Genomic DNA, 20,167 nt, shown 5'->3' on the forward strand with positions numbered 1-20,167 from the left:
TGGCTGTATTTGTGTGGGTCTGTTTTTGGACCCTCTCGTCTGTTCCATTGATTATGTATTTTTCTCTTTGCCAGAATCATACTTTCTTGGTTAACGTAGCTTTATACTGTCTTAAAGTCTGGTGGTATGATTTCCTTCAATTCTTTTTCAAAATTGTTTTAGCTACTCTGGTTCCTTTGCCTTTCCGTATAAAGTTTAGAATCACCTTATCTCTAACTCAGAAAATCTGCTAGTGGTTTGGGATTGCATTAAACTATAGATCAATTTGGGGAGAATTGCTATTTTTACTTGGTTGATTCTTCCAGTCTATGAACATGATATGTTTCCATTTATTTAGGTCTTTGTTTCATTAGCGTTTGGTAGTTTTCAGCATACAGATCCTGTACATATTTTGTTAGACTTATACCAAATTATTTAATTTTTGTGGAACTGTTGTAAATGTCATTTTAAAGTTTTTGGTTTCAAATTGTACATTGTTAGGATATAGAAATACAGTTTAGCATATTGTATGTTGCTCTTGTATCCTGTGTCCTTACTAAACTCACTTATTAGTTCCAGGATTTTTTTTTTTTTTTGATTCCTTGGCGTTTTCTACACAATCATGTCATCTGTCAATAGAGCTGGTTTTATTTCTTTTTTCCCTAATCTGTAAGCATTTTTATTTTTGTTGTCTATTGCCCTGGCTAGAGCTTTGTGTGTGGTGAATGGGAGTAGTGAGAGTGGACTCAATCTAAGGGGGAAAGCTGTCAGCCTTTCAGGGTTAAATATGATGTGAGTTGTAGGGTTTTTAAATACATGCCCTTTATCAGGTTGAAGAAGTTGTCTTCAGTTTCTAGTTTGCTGAGAGTTTTTCTCACAAATGGACGTTCAATTTTGTCGAATATTTCCTCTGCATCAGTTGATAACGTGATGTGGTTTTTCCTCTTTACTCTGTTAATATGGTGGATTACATTGATTGATTTTTGGGTGTTGAACCAGCCTTGCATTCTCAGAATAAAGCCCACTCAGTCCTGGTTATTCTTTATATATATTGCTGGATTCGGTTTACTAATATTTTGTTGAGGATTTTTGCATTTGGGTTCATGAGCACGTTTGTCTAGTTTTCTTTTTTGTATTGTCTTTGTGTGGTGTTGGTATCAAGATAATGCTGACTTTACAAAGGAAAGTTGGAGAGCGTTTCCTCCTGTTCTATATTCTGGAAGAGATTGTGTATCATTGGTTTTAATTCTTGAAAAGTCTGGTAGAATTTTCCAGGGAAATTACCTGAGCCTGGAGATTTCTTTTTGAGTTTTTAAGTTACAAATTCAATTTCCTTAATAATTAGGGCTATTTAAATTATCTATTTCACATTGGGTGAATTGTTGCAGTTAATGCTTTTCAAGGAATTGATCCCCGTCATCTAATTTGTCAGATTTGTGTGGGTAGAGTTGTTTGTTGTGTTGTCCATTTGAGTCTGCACAGCCGGTAGTGATAGATCCTATTTCAGTCCTGAAATTGGTAATTTGTGTTCTCTTGTTCTTCTGTCTGTCAATATTTTTGTTCTTTTCAAAACACCAGCTTTTTGTTTCATAATTTTCTCTATTTTTCTGTTTTCCGTTTCATTGATTTCTGCTCTTTATTATTTCTGTCCTTTTGCTTGCTTTGGGTTTATTTTGCTCTTCTTTTTCTAGTTTCTTGAGGTGGGAGCTTAGATTACTGATTTGAGACTTTTCTTCTTTTCTAAGTTAAGCATTTACTGCTCTAAATTTTCCCTCTCCACAGTTCATTAGATGTGTCTCACAAATTTTGACATGTTGTATTTTCGTTTTCATTCAGTTATTTTTTAAAATTTCTCTTGAGCTTCTTGTTTGGCCCACGGATTGTTTAGAAGTCTGTGTTTTTAGTTTCCAAATGTTTGTAGATTTTCCTGTTATTTTTCTGCTACTGATTTCCAGTTTGATTCCATTGTGGTTCCATTATTTTGAGTTTGTTGAGGTTAGTTTTATGGCCTAGAATATGTTCTATCTTGGTATATGTTCAGTGGGTGCTTGAAAAAAAGTATGTTCTGCTGTTGTTGTGTGGACAGTTCTATAAATGTCAATTAGATTCTGATACTTTGTGTTCTCAGAATTTCATTTTGTTTTATCTGTAGTGTTTTTGAGTAGATCTCTTTGTGTAACTTCTTTAGTGGTTGCTCTGGGTATTACATTGTAAGTAATTTATCACAGTCTATCCCTGTCAACATTTCACCAGTTCACGTGAAGTATAGAAACCTTACCTCCCTTTCATCCTTTTCTCTCTCCCATTTATAATTAATCATCTTAAATATTGTCTCTCTCTATATTGAAAACCACATTGGGCAGTGTTCTAATTTTTGTTTCAACTGCCAAACCTAATTTAGAACACTCAGGAGAAGTCTGTTGTGTTTACTTATGTTTTTGCTCCTACCATGTTCTTTTTTTCCTTCTGATATTCTAAGTTTTTAAAAATTATGTAATTATATCTGAGGTGGAGACCTGGAACCCATACTTAACAAGTGCTCCTAGATGATTCTTATGATCATGCAAGTTTGTGAAGCTCTAGAGACAATCACTGAGACTCCATTAGGGACAAAGAAAGGAGCGCTCTTCACATTTCAGACGTGTTTTGTCTGGTGGTCATATAGATGCATTTTCAGTTAAGGTAGCTGGAATATAACCGTTAAGTAGGCTGGAACTTAACTAATAATTTTAAGAAGAAATTGACTTTCTGTTCTTTCAGCCTGAAATGCCAGCAGTACACATTCTCTTACTTTCCTTGTATGATAGCTGTAACTAGCCTGAGACTAGAGAAAGGACGTGGTATAAGCTTATTTGTAGTGGACTCGCTGTAACCTGAGCACTGAAGCCCGTAACTAAGAACCCAGTGCTGCCACACGGTTGCACGTTACCACACAAAACCTTTCTTTGGAGTGCTTTTCTAGGGCCATTAGGTATACCCTGTGAGGTTGAAAAGCAGTTTCCTTGAATTTTGTATTTCTTGCCCGTTTGGTGGTAATTATGGAGCATTTATTATGTTGCATGAACCTACCAATTTTGAATGCTTAACTTTGACTCTACTCGGGTGCTTTATGTGTATCATTGGTTAACAGTCCTGTGAGGGAAATGTCCTCAGGAAACTGAAGCTTAAAGAAGTTAAGCAATAACTTCACTAACAGCACAGAACTAGGAAATGGCAACTTTAAATCAGGCCTCAGCTAACACCCACAGTCTTAGTTTCTGTGAAAGGTAGAACGAGGTAATCTAGGCATTATTGATACCAGGATGTCATAGATTGTGCTATTGATAAGGATTCAAAAATGAATGATGTTATTTTCCCTCCTTTCAAAGAATTTGCATTATCTACACAGGGTGGGGAGGGGTCTCCATCATGGAAACAAATTATTGCAATGCAGTGTAAGTATTTCTTGATAAGACAATTGTAGCTTATTTTGTACAATTTTATGTCTTGAAAAAATGATTTTGTTTTAAACCACAGATTTGAGAGAGACGTTCTGATCACTGGAATTAAAGTTGGTACAGAAACCTTTTCAACTCCAAAAATGTTGGAGGAAGATATGGAAGTGGCCATCAAGATGGTGGTTGTGGGGAATGGAGCAGTCGGAAAATCAAGTATGATTCAGCGATACTGCAAAGGCATTTTCACAAAAGACTACAAGAAAACCATTGGAGTTGATTTTTTGGAGCGACAAATCCAGTATGTACCTGGCCGTTTTATCCGCTCAGTTTTGATTGGTGAACTGTATCCTAGAATTTCATCAGAATAGTGGTAACTAATGACAGTTCCGCCCGGGCAGGCAGTGGCTTAGAGACAGTGGTCGTCACTCAATCATTCCCGTGTTATCCTTCTGCTGTCTTTTTCCCCCTTACTCTCTGATGGTTTTTCCTTTTTTCCTACTCGCACCCACCTCCCTCTTTTTCTATCTTATGTCTGTTTTATGTTTATTGGTGACATCTTGGGCACTTCTTAAACACAAACAGATGCTTGACTCTCATGGGATTTCCATCCACTCTTTTATTTGGAAGGAAAGTTACCTGTCTCTCAGAATAGTTTTCCTCTCTTATATTATGGGATGCTTTTGTTTAGAATGTCTCTTCTCCTTTTAAAACTGGGCAAGATGTGTAGAAGTTAGAGAATTAATAATTTGTTTTTACTTTAAGGAAATAAGAGAGAGCAGATTTGGGAGGATTAAATACTCCCGTGAAAAGGAAATCTTACTTCAGGAAATCCAGTTGGGTTCTGAAACACATCAAAGTAACACTTTTTGCCGTTAGTCCTGAGAACTTTTAAGGATAGGAGACAAATTAAAATATATTACAGAAATAAGTAACATTAAACAAATCTGACTTAACTAGGCCAGATGTTGGCATGAAGGATAATTGTGTTCATCGTTTTAAAGATTGTTGAATTTCTAATCTGTATTCTATTACCCTCTTTTTAAAAAAGTTCTTCTGTATTTGTTTCCTTTCTTAGATATTTTAAAAGGATTCATTTTAAGTTTTGATGATGTTTATTTTTTGTATTTGTTATCTGAACCAAATTAATATTTTAAGTATGGAGTTGATGCTTATTATTCATAGATTCTGTATTGCAAATTCACCTATTTGCTAAAATTTATTTGTGCTTTGATGGTGATTTGTGGACATGCACAGAGCAGTAAAAATTTGGAGTCGCCCTGCACGCACGTTCCCAGCTTAGGTTGAACAAGGCGAGCCTCTTCCTTTTTGTTTCATCTCTCGTACCGTAAACAAGTGTCCTTTTGGTGTTCTGTTTTTGTGCTTTTTGTTGGTGATTTTGCTGTTTAAAATGGCCCCCAAGCACAGTGCTGTCTAGTGTTCCCAAGTGCAAGAAGGCTGGGATGTGCCTTATGAGAAAATTTGTGTGTTAGATAAGCTTCATTCAGGCAGTTCAATGTTAATGAACTAACAATGTGTATTAAACAAGGTGTCTTTAAAGAGAAGTACACCTAGGGGCCGGCCCGGTGGTGCAGCGGTTAAGTGCACACCTTCTGCTTCTCGGTGGCCTGGGTTCGCCGGTTCAGATCCTGGGTGCGGACATGGCACCACTTGGCAAGCCATGCTGTGGTAGGCATCCCACATATAAAGTAGAGGAAGATGGGCACAGATGTTAGCTCAGGGCCAGTCTTCCTCAGCAAACAGAGGAGGGTTGGCAGCAGATGTTAGCCCAGGGCTAATCTTCCTCAAAAAAAAAAGAGAGAAGCACACCTAAAACGAGGCCAGATATTGATGGGTGGACAAGAATGTAACCAGGGACTTGCAGGAACCTAGCTCTGTATTTCCCTGGGAGCAGTGGTTCAGTATTCGCGGGTTCCAGTGTCGGCAGGGCCTTTATAGAACATGACTACTGTGAATGAGACGGTGGACTGCATGACAAAGTAGAGTCAATTTTTGAGTTAAAGGGCAACCCCGCAGGTGAGCTGCCTTCCTTTTTGTTCTTACTCTGGCACCCGTGCGCCAGTGCACCAGCTCCCCTTTGAATGGCCCCATGGGAGGAGCAGCGCTGACCTGAGGGTGTCCCCCTTCCCTATCCTGTCAGGCCTGGAGCCATCACTGTCTGTGACTGTTGTCAAAGGAAAAACGTGATGGGTGAATCCAAACCATGTGTCAAGTTACAGCTTCAGGGGAATGTCTTTCCCCCTTTCCTTATCAACATTTAAAAGTACTCAGACTTTTTCAGAGTGAAGCTAACAATGTAGTTGTAATACCTGCAGATTTGAAAAGTAAAAATATACACAAAGCTATATTACTAAAGACATTTCCTTTGCATTTGAAATAAATTCATCTCTTGTTTCAGAGTCAATGATGAAGATGTCAGACTGATGTTATGGGATACTGCAGGTCAAGAGGAATTTGATGCAATAACAAAGGCCTACTATCGAGGTAAATTGTAGGGTTTACTTTTTTGTTTGGGCATATTCTTTCAGCTACACAAAGAACTTTGCTTTTTTTGTTTCCCATATAAGGGTTTCTCTTTAAGAATAGTTAAAATAATTTCAGAGTATTTTTTAAGCCTTAGGTCATTATTCTTCTGAAGATCTTGTTGAGAGATAAATAATACTTCGTACTGTAGACAGTTTGTCTCTGCCTTAGAATTACGTGACTCCTGTAGACATTCCCAGACTAAATCATTCAGAAACTGTTAAATGCCTACTTTTGACTCCAAGGAAATGACTGTATAGTCAGAGAATAGAACTAACCTGAAAATAGAAAGCCCCTGCAATACGGTGACGTTTTGTTAGGACACCTGGGATCGCGTGGTGAAGCCTTTCCAGCGCTGTCGTAGTTCAGAGTAGCGTGAGACACGTGTGGAGGGAGGAACTACAACCACGGGACTCAGTGCTCTAACACATGGGATGGAATTCCCCAAGAAAAGCTTCAATTTCCAAATGCAATGTAACGTTTCTGGTAAAGGTTCCTATAAAATTTTGTTCTTTTCTTTGGAATTTAGAACAGCATTTTCAGTGTTTCTCCACCCCGCTGCCAGTGGTGATTGTAACGAGAGAGCAGATAACTGGAAGCTTGATCTAGTACCACGTAGCGTTATAGCCTGTTGACGCCAAGTAAATATTAACTGACAATTCATGTCAACAAGTGTCTAGTCCGCCACATTTCCCAGATACCATGGGAGACAGAAAGGCACGTTTGACATACAAGTCAGTCCCTCTGTGACATCTCCCCTTCTCTGAACTTTTCACTTTCTTGCTGTAACTAAAACTTATTGTTTCCTCAAGACACTGCTTCCCCTGCAGCTCTCTCAAGTGGGGTGATCTTACCCACATCCCCGTGTCCTCCCGTTCTTTAAGACCTGAAGGACGTTGGGAAGGCAGAAACTTGTGTTTCTCACTGCTGCTTCCAAACCGTTCCTCTTCAAAAACCTCAGCACCTTGAGGCTGGCCTGGTGGTGTAACAGTTAAGTTCACCTGCTCAGCCTCAGGGGCCCAGGGTTCGCCGGTTCGGATCTCGAGCATAGACCTATGCATTGCTTATGAGGCCATTCTGTGGCAGGCATCCCACATATACAATAGAGGAAGATGGGCACGGATGTTAGCTCAGGGCCAAGCTTCCTCAGCAAAAAGAGGAGGATTGTCAGTGGATGTTAACTCAGGGCTAATCTTCCTAAAAAAACCAAACAAACCAACCTCAGCACCTTGAAAGCCCATGTCATGAGTCTTTTACATCCCGCTAGCCCCCCTCCTGGTCGCCAAGGTCCATCAGTTTCCTTCACGCCTCCTTCCTCGACAACGCTGGCATCCAGCTCGTTTGCTTCTCCACAGTTGTTAGGAGTACTTTCGGGAAATTGAGCCTGTTGTTCATTTCCTTGTCCTTCTCAGGGCCAGCAGTTTTTTCGCTACCTCTAAAATCTCAACCTCTGTAGTCTCCTGCTCTCTGGCCATCGCTTCCTATGATTCCAACTTGCTCACATTAATACCCACGCTCTATCCTTGAACCCATCCAAGTCTTCTGTTCACTGACCTACCCCATTTTTACTACAACCTTCCACATGGCTTTCTTTCCTTCCTCAAGTTGGTTTCTCCAGTTCTGTAAACATTTCCTTGTAAACACCTTTAACTCCCTGCCCTTTGCTCTCCACATAATACTTGCTCAGCAAAACACCCAACCCAGTTAAACCCAAGAGTCCACCTATTCTGCATCCGCGTCCAAGCACCTGAACCTTATTAGAGAGTATCAGACAGAACCATTCAGGCTGAGCTTTGACGTGAAGATCACGTGACTTTAATGAGTATGAGTGCTGCCAGTTCCTTCCTGAAGTCTCTTTGCCGTTTTCCAAAGGAGCTATTTTGTCTTCTCCTCTTGCCTTGACCTTCAGGGCCCTTTCCTTCTCCCGCTCTCAGCTGATTTCCTTGCTTCATTCTTCTTTCAGAAAACAGACACAATCAAACGAAAACGATTCCTTCTCTTTACCAAATCACTTCCTTGGTTAAGACTCTGAAGTCACTTTCTCTTGCTGAAGCAAGAAGTCCAGGCATCTTAGCCTGGCGTCCTTGTCTAGCCTGTCTCCTGCTGATTCCTCACTTGCACTTGACTCTTCAGAAATCCCCACATTATTTCTTTACATTATACATGGTGCCTAGAATGCTTTTTTGTCCCCTGTGGTCTTTCTACTAATCTTTTACCTTAAAGTCTAACTTAGTTCATAAGTCTCTGACTCCTACCTCTAAAAAAGTTAATCACTTTCTTTTGAGCTACTTCTCTACATTTATGCATTTATCACAGGGTATGTAATGTTTGCATATTTATCTTCCCTAACAGATCGTGAGTTCCTTGAGATACTAGCTTATGAAAAGTTGTGAGTTTTTTGGTCTTTGTCTCCCCAGCCATTCACATAGTACCTGTTGGCTAAAGTGAATTCAGTTGCCCTTAGGAGGCAGTATCTTTTTTTTTTTTCTTGAGGAAGATTAGCCTTGAGCTAACATCTGCTATCCTCCTCTTTTTTGCTGAGAAAGACTAGCCCTGAGCTAACATCTGTGCCCATCTTCCTCTACTTTATATGTGGGACACATGCCACAGCATGGCTTGACAAGCGATGCGTAGGTCTGCGCCCAGGATATGAACCAGCAAATCCTGGGCCACTGAAGCAGAACGTGTGCAAACTTAACCACTGTGCCACTGGGCTGGCTCTGAGACAGTAGCATTTTGGTTAATTTTTTTTAAAAAATGAAATTCTGAGTGGCTGGCCTGGTGGCACAGTGGTTAAGTTCACTCGCGCCACTTCAGTGGCCCAGGGTTTGCAGGTTTGGATCCCAGGCATGGACCTACAAACTGCTCGTCAAGCCATGCTGTGGTGGCAACCCACATACAAAGTAGAGGAAGGTTGGCACAGATGTTAGCTCAGGGACAATCTTCCTCACCCAAAAAAAAAAAAAAGAAAAGAAATTCTGAGTACATTCCACAGCCCTGTTTTACTTATCAGATTTTGCAGCTTTATACTCTGACCCTAAGTTACAGATGAAAATGTTAACATACATTTATAAATATTATTTCATTTAAAGGCATTTGTTCTCTAGACTGAAAGCCTCAAGAGAGCAGGATTATATCTGTCTTGTTTGTGGATGCCCCATGCCTGCTTCTCAAGACTTGAAGGTTTCTGCCCCAGATGCATATTGACTGTTGAATGGCTCTTATGTTCTAGGCACATAACAGGCATTGTGAATCTTGCTCTGGTTTCTTTATCTTGGCTTGTGCTTATATTCATATATTAACGTTTTTTGGAAATATATCTGAGAAGTGTCCTTCAAGGTAATGCTTTTTTCACGTTTTGAGTCTCTTTTTCTTTCTCTCTTTTTTAATCCACTCATTGGTACTGTATAGCTTAAAACATCTTCTATCTTAGTAAGTAGATGGATAGAGTTCAATACTAAACAGTCCTGAAGACCAGAGATGGGGGCAGTAATGAATGGTTTGTTCAGTCTCATTACACCTCCTCCCTGGGAAGACGCTGCTTTAATGAAACTGAAACAGTAGTCATATGTAATGGGAATTCTTCTGACTTCTTCCTGGAAGTCTTAACTTCTTTGATGTGTTACTTTACACAATTTGAGAGGGAATATATGTATGTCCTGGATCACCTGACAAGCAGTATCTGGAAATAGAATAGATGTGTTGAAATAGCAGTGTACCAGGATACTTCTCTTGAAGAAATCTGTATATATATAAATCTATATATAAAAGTTTTTCTTGACAGTACTGATGAATTTTTGTTACAGTTTCATATAAACACATAATCTTTTCTACCTTTAGACAGGATTGACCACTGATTTTAAGTAGATTGCTACCCAGTGTATTTCCAAATTTATACCTGTGTTATATAAAATATGTATACTTGAGAAACAGGATGAATTCACACATCTTGTTTTTTCCACGTTTGAAATTGTGGGATTTAGTATAATAATGGCACCTGAGATCTAATGAGAACATAATTACACTAACATATAAGCAACCAAAGAAGTTACCTTTCTAAATTGGTACCAGGGAAACTTGACTTCCACTGCCTGCTCTAAGAAAACGTTGCGGTTCCTTGAGAAACTGAGAGAGGTACACCCCTCAGGTGTCACCCTGATGCCACCACCACTTGCTGCTCACTCCATTTACTGTGTCCTTAGAGGCTTGGTGTCTACAGCAGCTTTGATTGTCACTTTCCTGTGGATGAGTTTGGATCCTGAGCACCCGAGTCATGGTGTGAGGCGGGGTTTATGTTCTAACTACACAAAGCTCTTCATAGAATAGATGGTATTTTTATCAGATTAAGAATTTCCTGGGGCCGGCCCCGTGCCGGGTGTTTAAGTTCTCGAGCTCTGCTTCGGTGGCCCAGGGTTTCACTGGTTCGGATCCTGGGCGTGGACATGGCACCCCTTATCAGGCCATGCCACAGCTAGAAGGACCCACAGCTAAAAAGACACAGCTATGTACCGGGGGGCTTTTGAGAAAAAGGAAAAATAAAATCTTTAAAAAAAAAAAGCAGAATTTCCTCAGCATTGACGCTGTTGGTTAACAGGTGCTAAATGTGCATTTTGTTTTTGAGGAAAGGTTATTTGTATTTTTTTAGTGGGGTTGTTACCACCACAACCCCCTCACACACAGGAAAAAATAAAGCAAACAAAAAACTTTCGTGGGAACACCAAAAAGTAGTAGGATTACATGGAATTTTTATTATTTTCTTGTTACCTTCCTAGCTTTTTTGTTCTCTAAATTCTATGCCTGAAATCTGTGTTCTTTTTATGAGGAAAAAAAGTGGTTATGTTATTTCATTTTAAGCTTTTGACAATTTGATATGACTGTATTACTTTTTAACCAGTATGGTTATTTTTGCAGAATGTATTTACCATTGTGTATCTATAATTTAAAAAGGCAAAATTGTCTGACTCTAGAATGATCTCAAAATAAAGTTTAATTTGAAAAAAGGCAGAACTGGTCAAATGGGAAGAATGATTTGTTTTATATATAAATAAAAAGGAGATGATGTTGGAACTGTATAGTTAAGTAGATCATTTGTGTCCTTGATTTAAAAACAAAGACCAGGTAGCTAAGAATATTTTAATTTTCCACTATAGTTGAGGTATTACTGCTTTCTCCAGTTTTTGCCATAAGAGTATGTCCAACATTATTACATTGTAATTTTTTTGTCTCATCTAGTTTGTTGTGTACTTCTTATTATAGTTTAGTACTTTTCAGGTGTCCACAAATCATACTGTTTCTCATTAATATGTCTACAAAAACCATTCTTTGTCAGAAGCTAAAAAGAGAGCCCATAATTATTAGTATTTACATTTTAATTTACTATGGGTGATGTTTAAATTACTTTCCACTGTGTTTCATTTGGACTAGGCTTTAAATAGCTTTGGTTTCCTTATATTTAACATTTTTAACTTAAAGTGATTTTAAGCACATAGATGTCTGTTGAAAGCTTATCTTAAAATGTAACTTTTTTTAGCCAACTGTATTAAGATGGCAGAGAGGGTGGGAGGCTGAGACAGACCTTCAGTTTCAGCTTCTTGTTTCTCTAAGTTGTAAGAATAAACATGTATCACAACACAGTGTGAATTAAGGAACAAAAGGTGACAGTTACGCATAAATTTGAGAAATGGCATATTAGACATTCTTTTAGGCTTTCCTTTGGGGTCCCATCAGAATGCTTTTGGTTGCTGACAGCAGAAAAGCCATTTCAAACTGGCTTAAACTACAAAGGTTTATTGACTTGTTTGATAGAAAAGTGTGGAAGTAGTACAGCTTTCATTGGTGGTTTGTTCCAACTGTGACCTCATTGATTCTTCTGGCCTGCCTCCCTCCCTATGTGGGGTTCCCCCTCATGCTGATTTTCCTCTTGGTGGCAAGATTGCTGCCATCAGCAATGGGAGCCACATGATTTGTCCACAATTTGAGGAGAGGGTCACTTCCCACAAGAATGCCTCAAAAGTCCTGAGCTTTTGGGGCCAGCCTGGTGGCCTAGTGGTTAAGTTTCCATGTTCTGCTTCGGGAGTTCACGGGTTCGGATCCTGGGCACAGACCTTCACTGCTCATCAAGCCATGCTGTGGCAGCGACACACATGCAAAACAGAGGAAAATTAGCAACAGATGTTAGCTCAGGGCCAATCTTCCTCAAAAAGAAAAAAGTCCTGAGCTTTTATCGGATTAGACTACTCTTGACCAGATTGCAGTAAGTAGTGGAGGAATATGATTATCCGAATTGGCTTGGGGCTGCCTCCAGAGGAGAGGGTGGGTTTGGCCTGCCTTAACCACATGGCTACTCTACAGCGGAGGAGAGGTGTTCTCAGGAAAGGAGGGGACCTGGGTGCCAGCTAGGCAACCAGGTAATATCTGCTATAGTATAGCTCCAGATGGTGATGTAGTTAAATAGAAATAAAGACCAGGAAGAGAAGGTAAGGGCTGGAAGAAGACTTAAGTAAGACATAGATTTAGTGCTAGAAACACTGTGCCGTATAAAATTATGACTTAGAAATGTAGAAATGTATTATTCAAGATGCTTAAAAGTTTAAATTTTCAAAAGAAAAATTTTATTATAATTCATTTCAAAGACCGATTATATAAAAAACCATTGCTCAAAGGCATTATTCTGTTCCTGGAATACCAGCTTAATTGTACAGTGAGACATGCTGAAACATGACCTCATCGTAAAAAGATTAGAACGGAGCACACATCATGGTAGGAAGCCTTTTGGGATCCCAAATGATGGCTCTTAAACTCTTAAGAAAGTCCACCCCAGGCAGTAGAAACCGTGCTTAGTTAGTACAGAAAGTTACATACAACATAAAATAGATTTTCATTATAGTTTTTTTATTGTGATTTGGTTCTAAGACAAAAACGCTTCTCACTAGCAATATGTAGAGATGAGGCTACAGACTTGAGACCTGTTTTCTGAGATAATGCACCTAAATAGAGGGAAACCCTTACCTTGTTTCTTTAAAAAGTACTTTGTTTTACAAACATACATGAATGTAAATTGTTGGAAATGAAATAGCTCTGGACAAGAAGAAAGTACCCCATTATAAATGCAAGAATTAGGGGCAACAGAACTCAACTTCCAGAGTCTCAGATTCATTTGTTTTGAAATTGTATGAGTATGGAATCTGTGATAGGTTGTTCGTTGCATAATAATGTGTGCTTCAGATTACATAGTGTCAAAAGGAATAAGGACAAGCACTGTAAGTCCAGAGGAATTTCTGTAATAGTGTATAAAGCCACGTGATTCTCACCGGCCTTGCCCTTGTCACATTCTATGCTGTGTACTCTAGAGTAGTGTTTCCTAAACTTCACTGTGCACGTGAACCCCTGGGGAGCTTGTTAAAATGCAGACTCTCATTCAGTAGATCTGGGGGTGGCTCTGTGAGTCTGTATTTCCACAGGCTTCCAGGTGGCACTGATGCTGTTGGTGCTCAGTCACATGCGGGACAAGGCTAGAAACCGTCTTGTAGGGTCTTTCAGTGATTTGAGGACAGAATTACTCTCTGTTTGTCTTGGGGAGTATTTTCTGAATCGTATTCAGAAATAGTAACCTTTTTTTGAATGATCTTATTAATTAGGAGTAAATACTTGCTATTGGTGATCTTATAATTGACACCAAAAACTTCAGACTCTGTATTCATGATGTGTGGATAAGTGGGTAGTGTGTTAACTGTTAGAAAGGATGCATTTGTGTGTAGTTTACTGTTCTCTGTAATGAAGAAGTAACTTTCCCCACAGTGTGATCCATCCGGTAGGTAGTGTCGAAGGAAGATTGAATAGGAGGAAAATAAAGGTCTTTGTAAACTATGTGGACAGGAAACACTAACTGCCTTTAAGTATTAAAAGATTGAGTATGTCCAAGTGACCCCAACAGAGAAAATAAAAAGATTAACTTTCCTAAAGATGACATACTAACAATTTGAAGTCAAAGGGAGAAAAAGAAAGGAAAACAGTGTAGCGTCATTTTTGAATTAAGAATATTTGGAGTAATTGGTCTGTTGAACAGGCACAGCTCATGAAGTTACCGAAATGCACCTTTGGTTTCGGTTTCTGACCGTCCCTTCACAGTTGCTTAGGCACTGGGAGGAGAAGTCCTTCTGGTCACCCTCTGAACAAACACTCCTGCATCTCATGTCTTTTCTAGTCACTGTCAAGGAGTTTTTCTCAACTGCCTCATAGTTATTTCTAGTCATAAACATAATCTCAACTTGGTCAGTCCTGTGTTTTAATCAGAACTCCAAACATAAGTTAGCATTAAATCTCCAGTCTTCTCTGGGACTTCAGCAGGCAGTCCCTGTCGTCTGGGAAGGGAATTTTGGTTGCGTCCCTCCGTCTCCCGCTTTCTTCCCTGGCTTGCTAGAGAGACGTGTCTTCCTCCTCCGGGGTCAGGCCTAGGAGAGGGGATCGGGTGGCAGGGGCTGTTGTCTGATGTTGGGGCCCTGTGGATGGCGGATGCTCACAGATGCTGCTTTCTCTAGTTTTCGTCCAGGATTCTTCCAGGGTTCTCAGTCTTGGGGATGTTTCTTCTGGGCAAAGGTATGCTTGGTTCTGGCAGTTGCTTTGCGTCTTTGTGGGAGTCAGGCATTCCACCTCCATCTTCCTTTACGCTAAGCTCCCATCACCCGCCAAGTAGTCCTACTGGACATGAGTTAAAATGCCCCCGTGCGTGCTGGCTGTCCTTAGAAGTGGGTCACGTCTACGCATATGAAATTCGTGGGCATTCTTTGTCTTGCCGTCGGTGGGAGTACAGTTACTGCCCGAATGCAGCTCGTGCATTTTTGTCTGTTGGTCTTGCCTTTCCCTCTCTCCCAGCCACTGCATGTTTCTCAGGCTTGAATCAAGGCACCAGCCGTCCAGAGTGTCCCCCAGTTGCTAGGAGCACATGTCATGCTCCATAAGTGGTCTTGCTGAAATCATTCCTTCTAGGTTGAGATATGGAGGTAATGACAGCCCTCTCCCCCGTACCCCCTCACCTTCTTGAAAGAGAGAGAAGGGTTGGGGTGGACAGTACTTCCTCTAAAGAAATTCTTTACAAATCCTCCTCTTTTCCCCTTCTTCTCAATTCTTAAAAAAAAGGAAAAGTCTGGAAATGCCTGAGGGAGTTCCAGAGTTGTATGACGGATCGATAGCCATTTCCTTTGTGATTCTGCAGCTAGCGATCGAGCTCGCACACCTTTTGGAATCTGGTGTTTGTCATCTGTTCTTTGTCATCTGTTCTATTGGTACCTCAGCCAAAATTTTCTTAAAGAGTCCTCTTTTAACTTTTTTTAGGCTATATTAGAAAGGACTTTATTTTTTTAAGCTTTTTTTGGTTTTCCTAAACATAAAAGGACCATAATGTATCACAATTTGACAGAATATTTTATCTGTATGGATAGATGATAATAGTTAGGGGAAATTACAACAGGTAGTTTGCAGCATTTGTCAGAATTGTTATAACCGTAAAAGTAGTCCGGGTTGTCTGTGTTTTTCATTTTGGTGAGATACTTAGGTTGAGCACGGTGAGCAGGTTGCAGCATCCCATGAAGGCCTTGTCTCGGGTGACCCGTCCTGCTTCAGAGATCCGTGTACCATTCTTTCAGGAGAGTGTAATGACTCTAATGACTTATTTCTGCCGTCTTAGTTCAGGTTTTCTATTTTCTGTAGTTCTTTCGCTGTTTTTTAGAATTTTCTTTCCTCCTTGACATTGGGTAAATCGACTTTTCTCCTGTGGTTTAGTGCTCACCCCTCTCTCTGTATCTTACGGGGTTGCCTTTGCCTTTTACTGTCTCACTTTGAGCCTCTCCCCCAGCACACACTCAGAGCAGTTCTTGGCACCCCTGGGTGGGAGTGGTTTATTTGGGAGGTGATGCCAGGAAGCAGAAGTGAGAGACGGGAAGAAGGGAGAAAAGCCCGGAGAGGGTGCATTAATGAGCTCATTATTACTCTAGGCAGCTGGGGACCAGTCCCTCCGAGGAACCAGGTAGGCTCACCTCAGGATGGCCCCACCAAAGTCGGACTGAGGTGTTGGTCCCATGGTCCAGGAACTGAAGCTTCCCCTCCAGAGGCATCAGTTCCCCCTGAGGCATGTGCTAACCCAGGGTACTTCAAAGCATCAGAAAAAGCCCTGAGGCAGAAAAGCCGAGCACCCTGCAGTGGAGGCTTGAGGTCTGATCTTGGCACCAGGCAGGAGACGTCCCCCAGCTGCGGTGAAACCAGGGGCTGAGGGCTGAGCGTAGGTTCGTTGGGGGGGGAGAGGTTGCTGAGGGCTGAGCGCAGGGTCGTGTGTGTGTGTGTGTGTGTGTGTGTGTGTGTGTGTGTGTGTGTGTGTGTTCCATCTTCCTCCTCTCAGGCCCTTTAACAAATTCCTACATTCCTTCCATCTCTCCCCATTCAGACCCCTTAAGTAATTTTAGGGTTGTTCTTGTCCCCGACTAATTGCCCCGAGAACTCAGTGGTGGGTTTGGAAACATTTAACTGTTTAAGTGATGCAATCACCAACTGCCCTGAACCAGATCAGGCCCCACCACAGGAGCTGCCTGTGCCCTTTGCCTCGTTTTTAATGCTAAGATCTTCGCCCCAGGAGGAGCTTAGGCCTTACTACCATAACCTATCTTACCACAACCTGCAGTGTCTGTGGAAGCAGGTTTTCCAGCTGAGCCTACGAGCGAATGCCCACCCTCCCTTTTGAACATTCGTACCCCATTTGAAATAAAAGGCCCCTGCTCTCCCTTGCATGGGATGCCGTGGCTTTGGAAATGATTCCACTTGGCCTCCTCTTTGCTGCAAGTGAGTTCTGCTTTGTGTGACAGCTACTTCCAGTCAACAGTCTGATTGTAATTCACCAGGAGGAGGCAAACCCACTTTTGTTTTGGTAACATTATGACATATTTTTCTTTTATCCTTTGATCTTTGATTGTTTAAACAATGCTATGCTTTTCTTAGTTAAGCATTCGTGCTGTCTGTATCTCTGGCATCATCTGCTTAGGTTTATTTTATTTTATACTTCCTCTAAGATGTTTTCTGTCTTTTGGGTTTTTTTGAAGTGTCTGAGACCTTGTGTACTTGAAAATACCCTTTCGGGCCCTCAAATATAAATGACAATTGACTGGGTATAAAATTCTGGGTTTAAAGCTAACAAATACAGTTTTATAGCAAAGAACAGTCTCTTAAAGTATGATTAGTTTTATTTGTAGTTTAAGTAATATTAGAGTTCAAGTAAATAAAAATTTATTTACCAACACAATAGTGTATTTCTCCCTACCCTCCCTCCTCCACGCCCTGAATTTTGCATAATTAATTTAATTTATTCTTTAGTTTGAAACCTGTTCTGGAGTAGGGAAGCTTTTCCCCATGAAGCTCCTGCTTTTACAGTGACAGTAAGCTGCTGGTTTTTGCTTTCCTTACATGCTCTTTGGCTTTCCACAGGATTTCCTCTGGGGAGACACAAACCTTTTTTGGCCTCAGAGTCTTAGGTGGCCCAGATGTGTGTGTCTTGAGCCTTAGTAGGAAACTCTTACACCTGAGGGATCTGGAAGGAAGCAGTATGGGGAGAAATGATGCCTTGATTCCAGGAAGTCCTCTTGACCCTGCCACGGTTTCCCTGGGCGCCTACACGCCTGCCTTTGTCACCAGGCTGCCTGATTGAACAGCTAATCGTTCATAAAGGGCTTCTTCCAGAAGGTCGCTGCTTACTGTGAATCTTAGGTATTATCCACCCAATGTGATCGTTGATAGTTAAAATATTGTCAGTGAGTGTGTGGTATGGGAATTAGCAGTTAAACAGGGTAAGACACTAACTTAAACTTTCCCCCTCTATTATATATGTGTTTTTTACTCTTGGCACTGGTTCTTAAATTATGTTCCCTATCATTACGGTATTCTACTAAAATAAAATAATATACTTTTTTTAAAAACATGAGAAAATTAATGATTTTTTTCTCATAGATTTTTCTTAAATCTGTGCTAAAAGAAAATAAGAAACAAATGACCAATATTAAGAGGAAGAACTTAGCAGCAGCCTATCATTCATGCTCAGTTCACCATTCTCTAGCTCTTATAATGTAATGAAGTAGGTATATCAGTGTTTGGTGGTGTTGCGAAAAGAATGTGTGTCGCTTTGAGGGTACTTTGACAGTGGTACAAAGTACAAGTAGTGGCTTGAGAACCACTACTCTTAGTAAAAATTGGTTCTTTGGATTAGGAAATAGAATTTATATGTTAAAAAATAAGCAGAGTGTTACAAAGATGACATTAGCATTGTTTACATAAAAATTGTTTTGAATAGGCAAAAATTGCCCTTGCCCTGCATAGGATTATTTCATTACTGTAAATAATGTTCTCGTTTTGTGACCTTACAGGAGCCCAGGCTTGTGTGCTTGTATTTTCCACCACAGACAGGGAATCTTTTGAAGCGATTTCCAGTTGGAGAGAGAAAGTAGTGGCTGAAGTTGGAGATATACCAACTGTGCTTGTGCAAAACAAGATTGATCTCTTGGACGATTCTTGTATAAAGAAGTAAGATGGCTCCTTTTGAAGGGGTGGTGGTAATTCTATGAAGTGAAAACCTATTTTAATTTTTGTATAAACTTACAAAATTTAGGAAAGTTTTTATAAACACTGCTTTATACTTAAAATTTCTGTGAGCTATTCTGTGTGATTGGTTTGGGTTAAAAAAAGTTCACACTGAATCATAAGTAGAGAAAATTAAAGGAATAAATTTTGAAGGCCCTTTTAGAATTCCAGTCTTAGGTCCTTGCACCACAGATCCAATTCTTCATGTTAAGTCAAATCTAGATATACCAAGAATGTTAAGAAAACATACCTAAATGTTTTAATATCTAGCATAAGTAGCTATCCTATGTTGATGAGTTTAACTGAATAAATAGTTCAGATTCATACTGTTTTGTATATTCAGAACTGTTATGCTCAAATTTCTGAGCAGAGTTTAGCATCCAGACAATTTCTGTCTTTCGGGATTTGCTCATTGCATTATTAACATTTTGCTAGCTTTGAAAATCTTTGCTTAGTTTTTACCTTATTTTTTAATATGTTCTTACTATTAGTTATGTTGCTATATAATAAATTAGCCTAAAACTTAGTGGCTTAAAGCAGCAAACATTCATTATTTCACAGTTTCTGTGGTCAGGAATTTGGTAATGGCTTAGCTGGGTGGTTCTGGTTCAGAGCTTGTCATGAGGTTGCAGTCAAGATGTCACCTAGGCCTGGAGTCACGGAAAGGCTTGACTGGGGCTGGAGGATTTGCTTCCAGGAGGTTCACTCACTCGGTTGTTGGCAGGAGGCCTTAGTTCCTTGCCACGTAGACATCTCCCTAGTGGGGCTTGAGTGTTTCCACAACATGGCACCTGGCTTCCCCTAAGCCATTGATCCCAGAGAGAGCAAGGCCGAAGCCACAATGTCCCTTATGACCTAGTCTCAGAAGTCACCTACTGTCACTTCGGCTGTATACTATTGATCACACAGACCCACCTTGATTACAGTGTGGGAAGAGACTACACAAGACCAGGAGGAGGGGTGGGAGTGTAGAATCATTGGGAGCCATTTTGGAGCATAGCTGCTACAGTCTCAATAAAACTGAAATTAGGAGTCCACTCTTGTAGACACAATCATTAATATACTGATTGTGGCTTTGGCACCAAAGTCATTCCATAGCCAGTAAGAGTAAAATAAATACAGTCAGCCCTTCCCATCTATAGGCTCTACATCCTCAGATTCAGTCTACCTCAGATCAGAAGGCCTATGGTGGGAAGCTGGCCCTGTGGTCTAGTGGTTAAAGTTCTGTGCACTCCACTTCAGTGGCCTGAGTTTGCGGTTTTGGATCCCAGGCATGGACCTACTCTACTCATCAGCCATGCTGTGGAGGCATCCCACAGAGAAAATAAAGGAAGGTTGGCACAGATGTTAGTTCAGGGCTCATCTTCCTCAAGCAAAAAAAGAGGAAGATTGGCAATGGATGTTAGCTCAGGGCAAATCTTCCTCACCAAAAAAAAAGGGCCTGAGGCAGCCCCGTGGCCAAGTGGTTAAGTTCGCGCACTCTGCTTTGGTGGCCCAGGATTCACCAGTTTGGATCCTGAGTGCAGACATGGCACTGCTCATCAGGCCACTATGAGGCTGCGTCCCACATAGCAGTACCAGCGGCACTCAAAACTAGA

General features: G+C 40.6%; 1 protein-coding gene across 3 annotated transcripts in view; it reads left to right on the forward strand.

Annotated features, from left to right (window-relative positions):
* The window catches only part of RAB23 (RAB23, member RAS oncogene family), a 30,546-nt gene that overhangs the window by 2,607 nt on the left and 7,772 nt on the right, over positions 1–20,167 (forward strand). For all 3 annotated transcript variants that reach the window (XM_044776920.2, XM_044776924.2, XM_044776922.2), the window contains exons 2-4: positions 3,496–3,714; positions 5,833–5,918; positions 18,356–18,512. In XM_044776920.2, the coding sequence (XP_044632855.1) occupies positions 3,560–3,714; positions 5,833–5,918; positions 18,356–18,512 (398 nt within the window). In that variant the 5' untranslated portion in view covers positions 3,496–3,559. The remainder of the gene's footprint in view (positions 1–3,495; positions 3,715–5,832; positions 5,919–18,355; positions 18,513–20,167) is intronic.

This window comes from Equus asinus, chromosome 8 (assembly GCF_041296235.1).
Source record: "Equus asinus isolate D_3611 breed Donkey chromosome 8, EquAss-T2T_v2, whole genome shotgun sequence".
Taxonomy (NCBI): domain Eukaryota; kingdom Metazoa; phylum Chordata; class Mammalia; order Perissodactyla; family Equidae; genus Equus; species Equus asinus.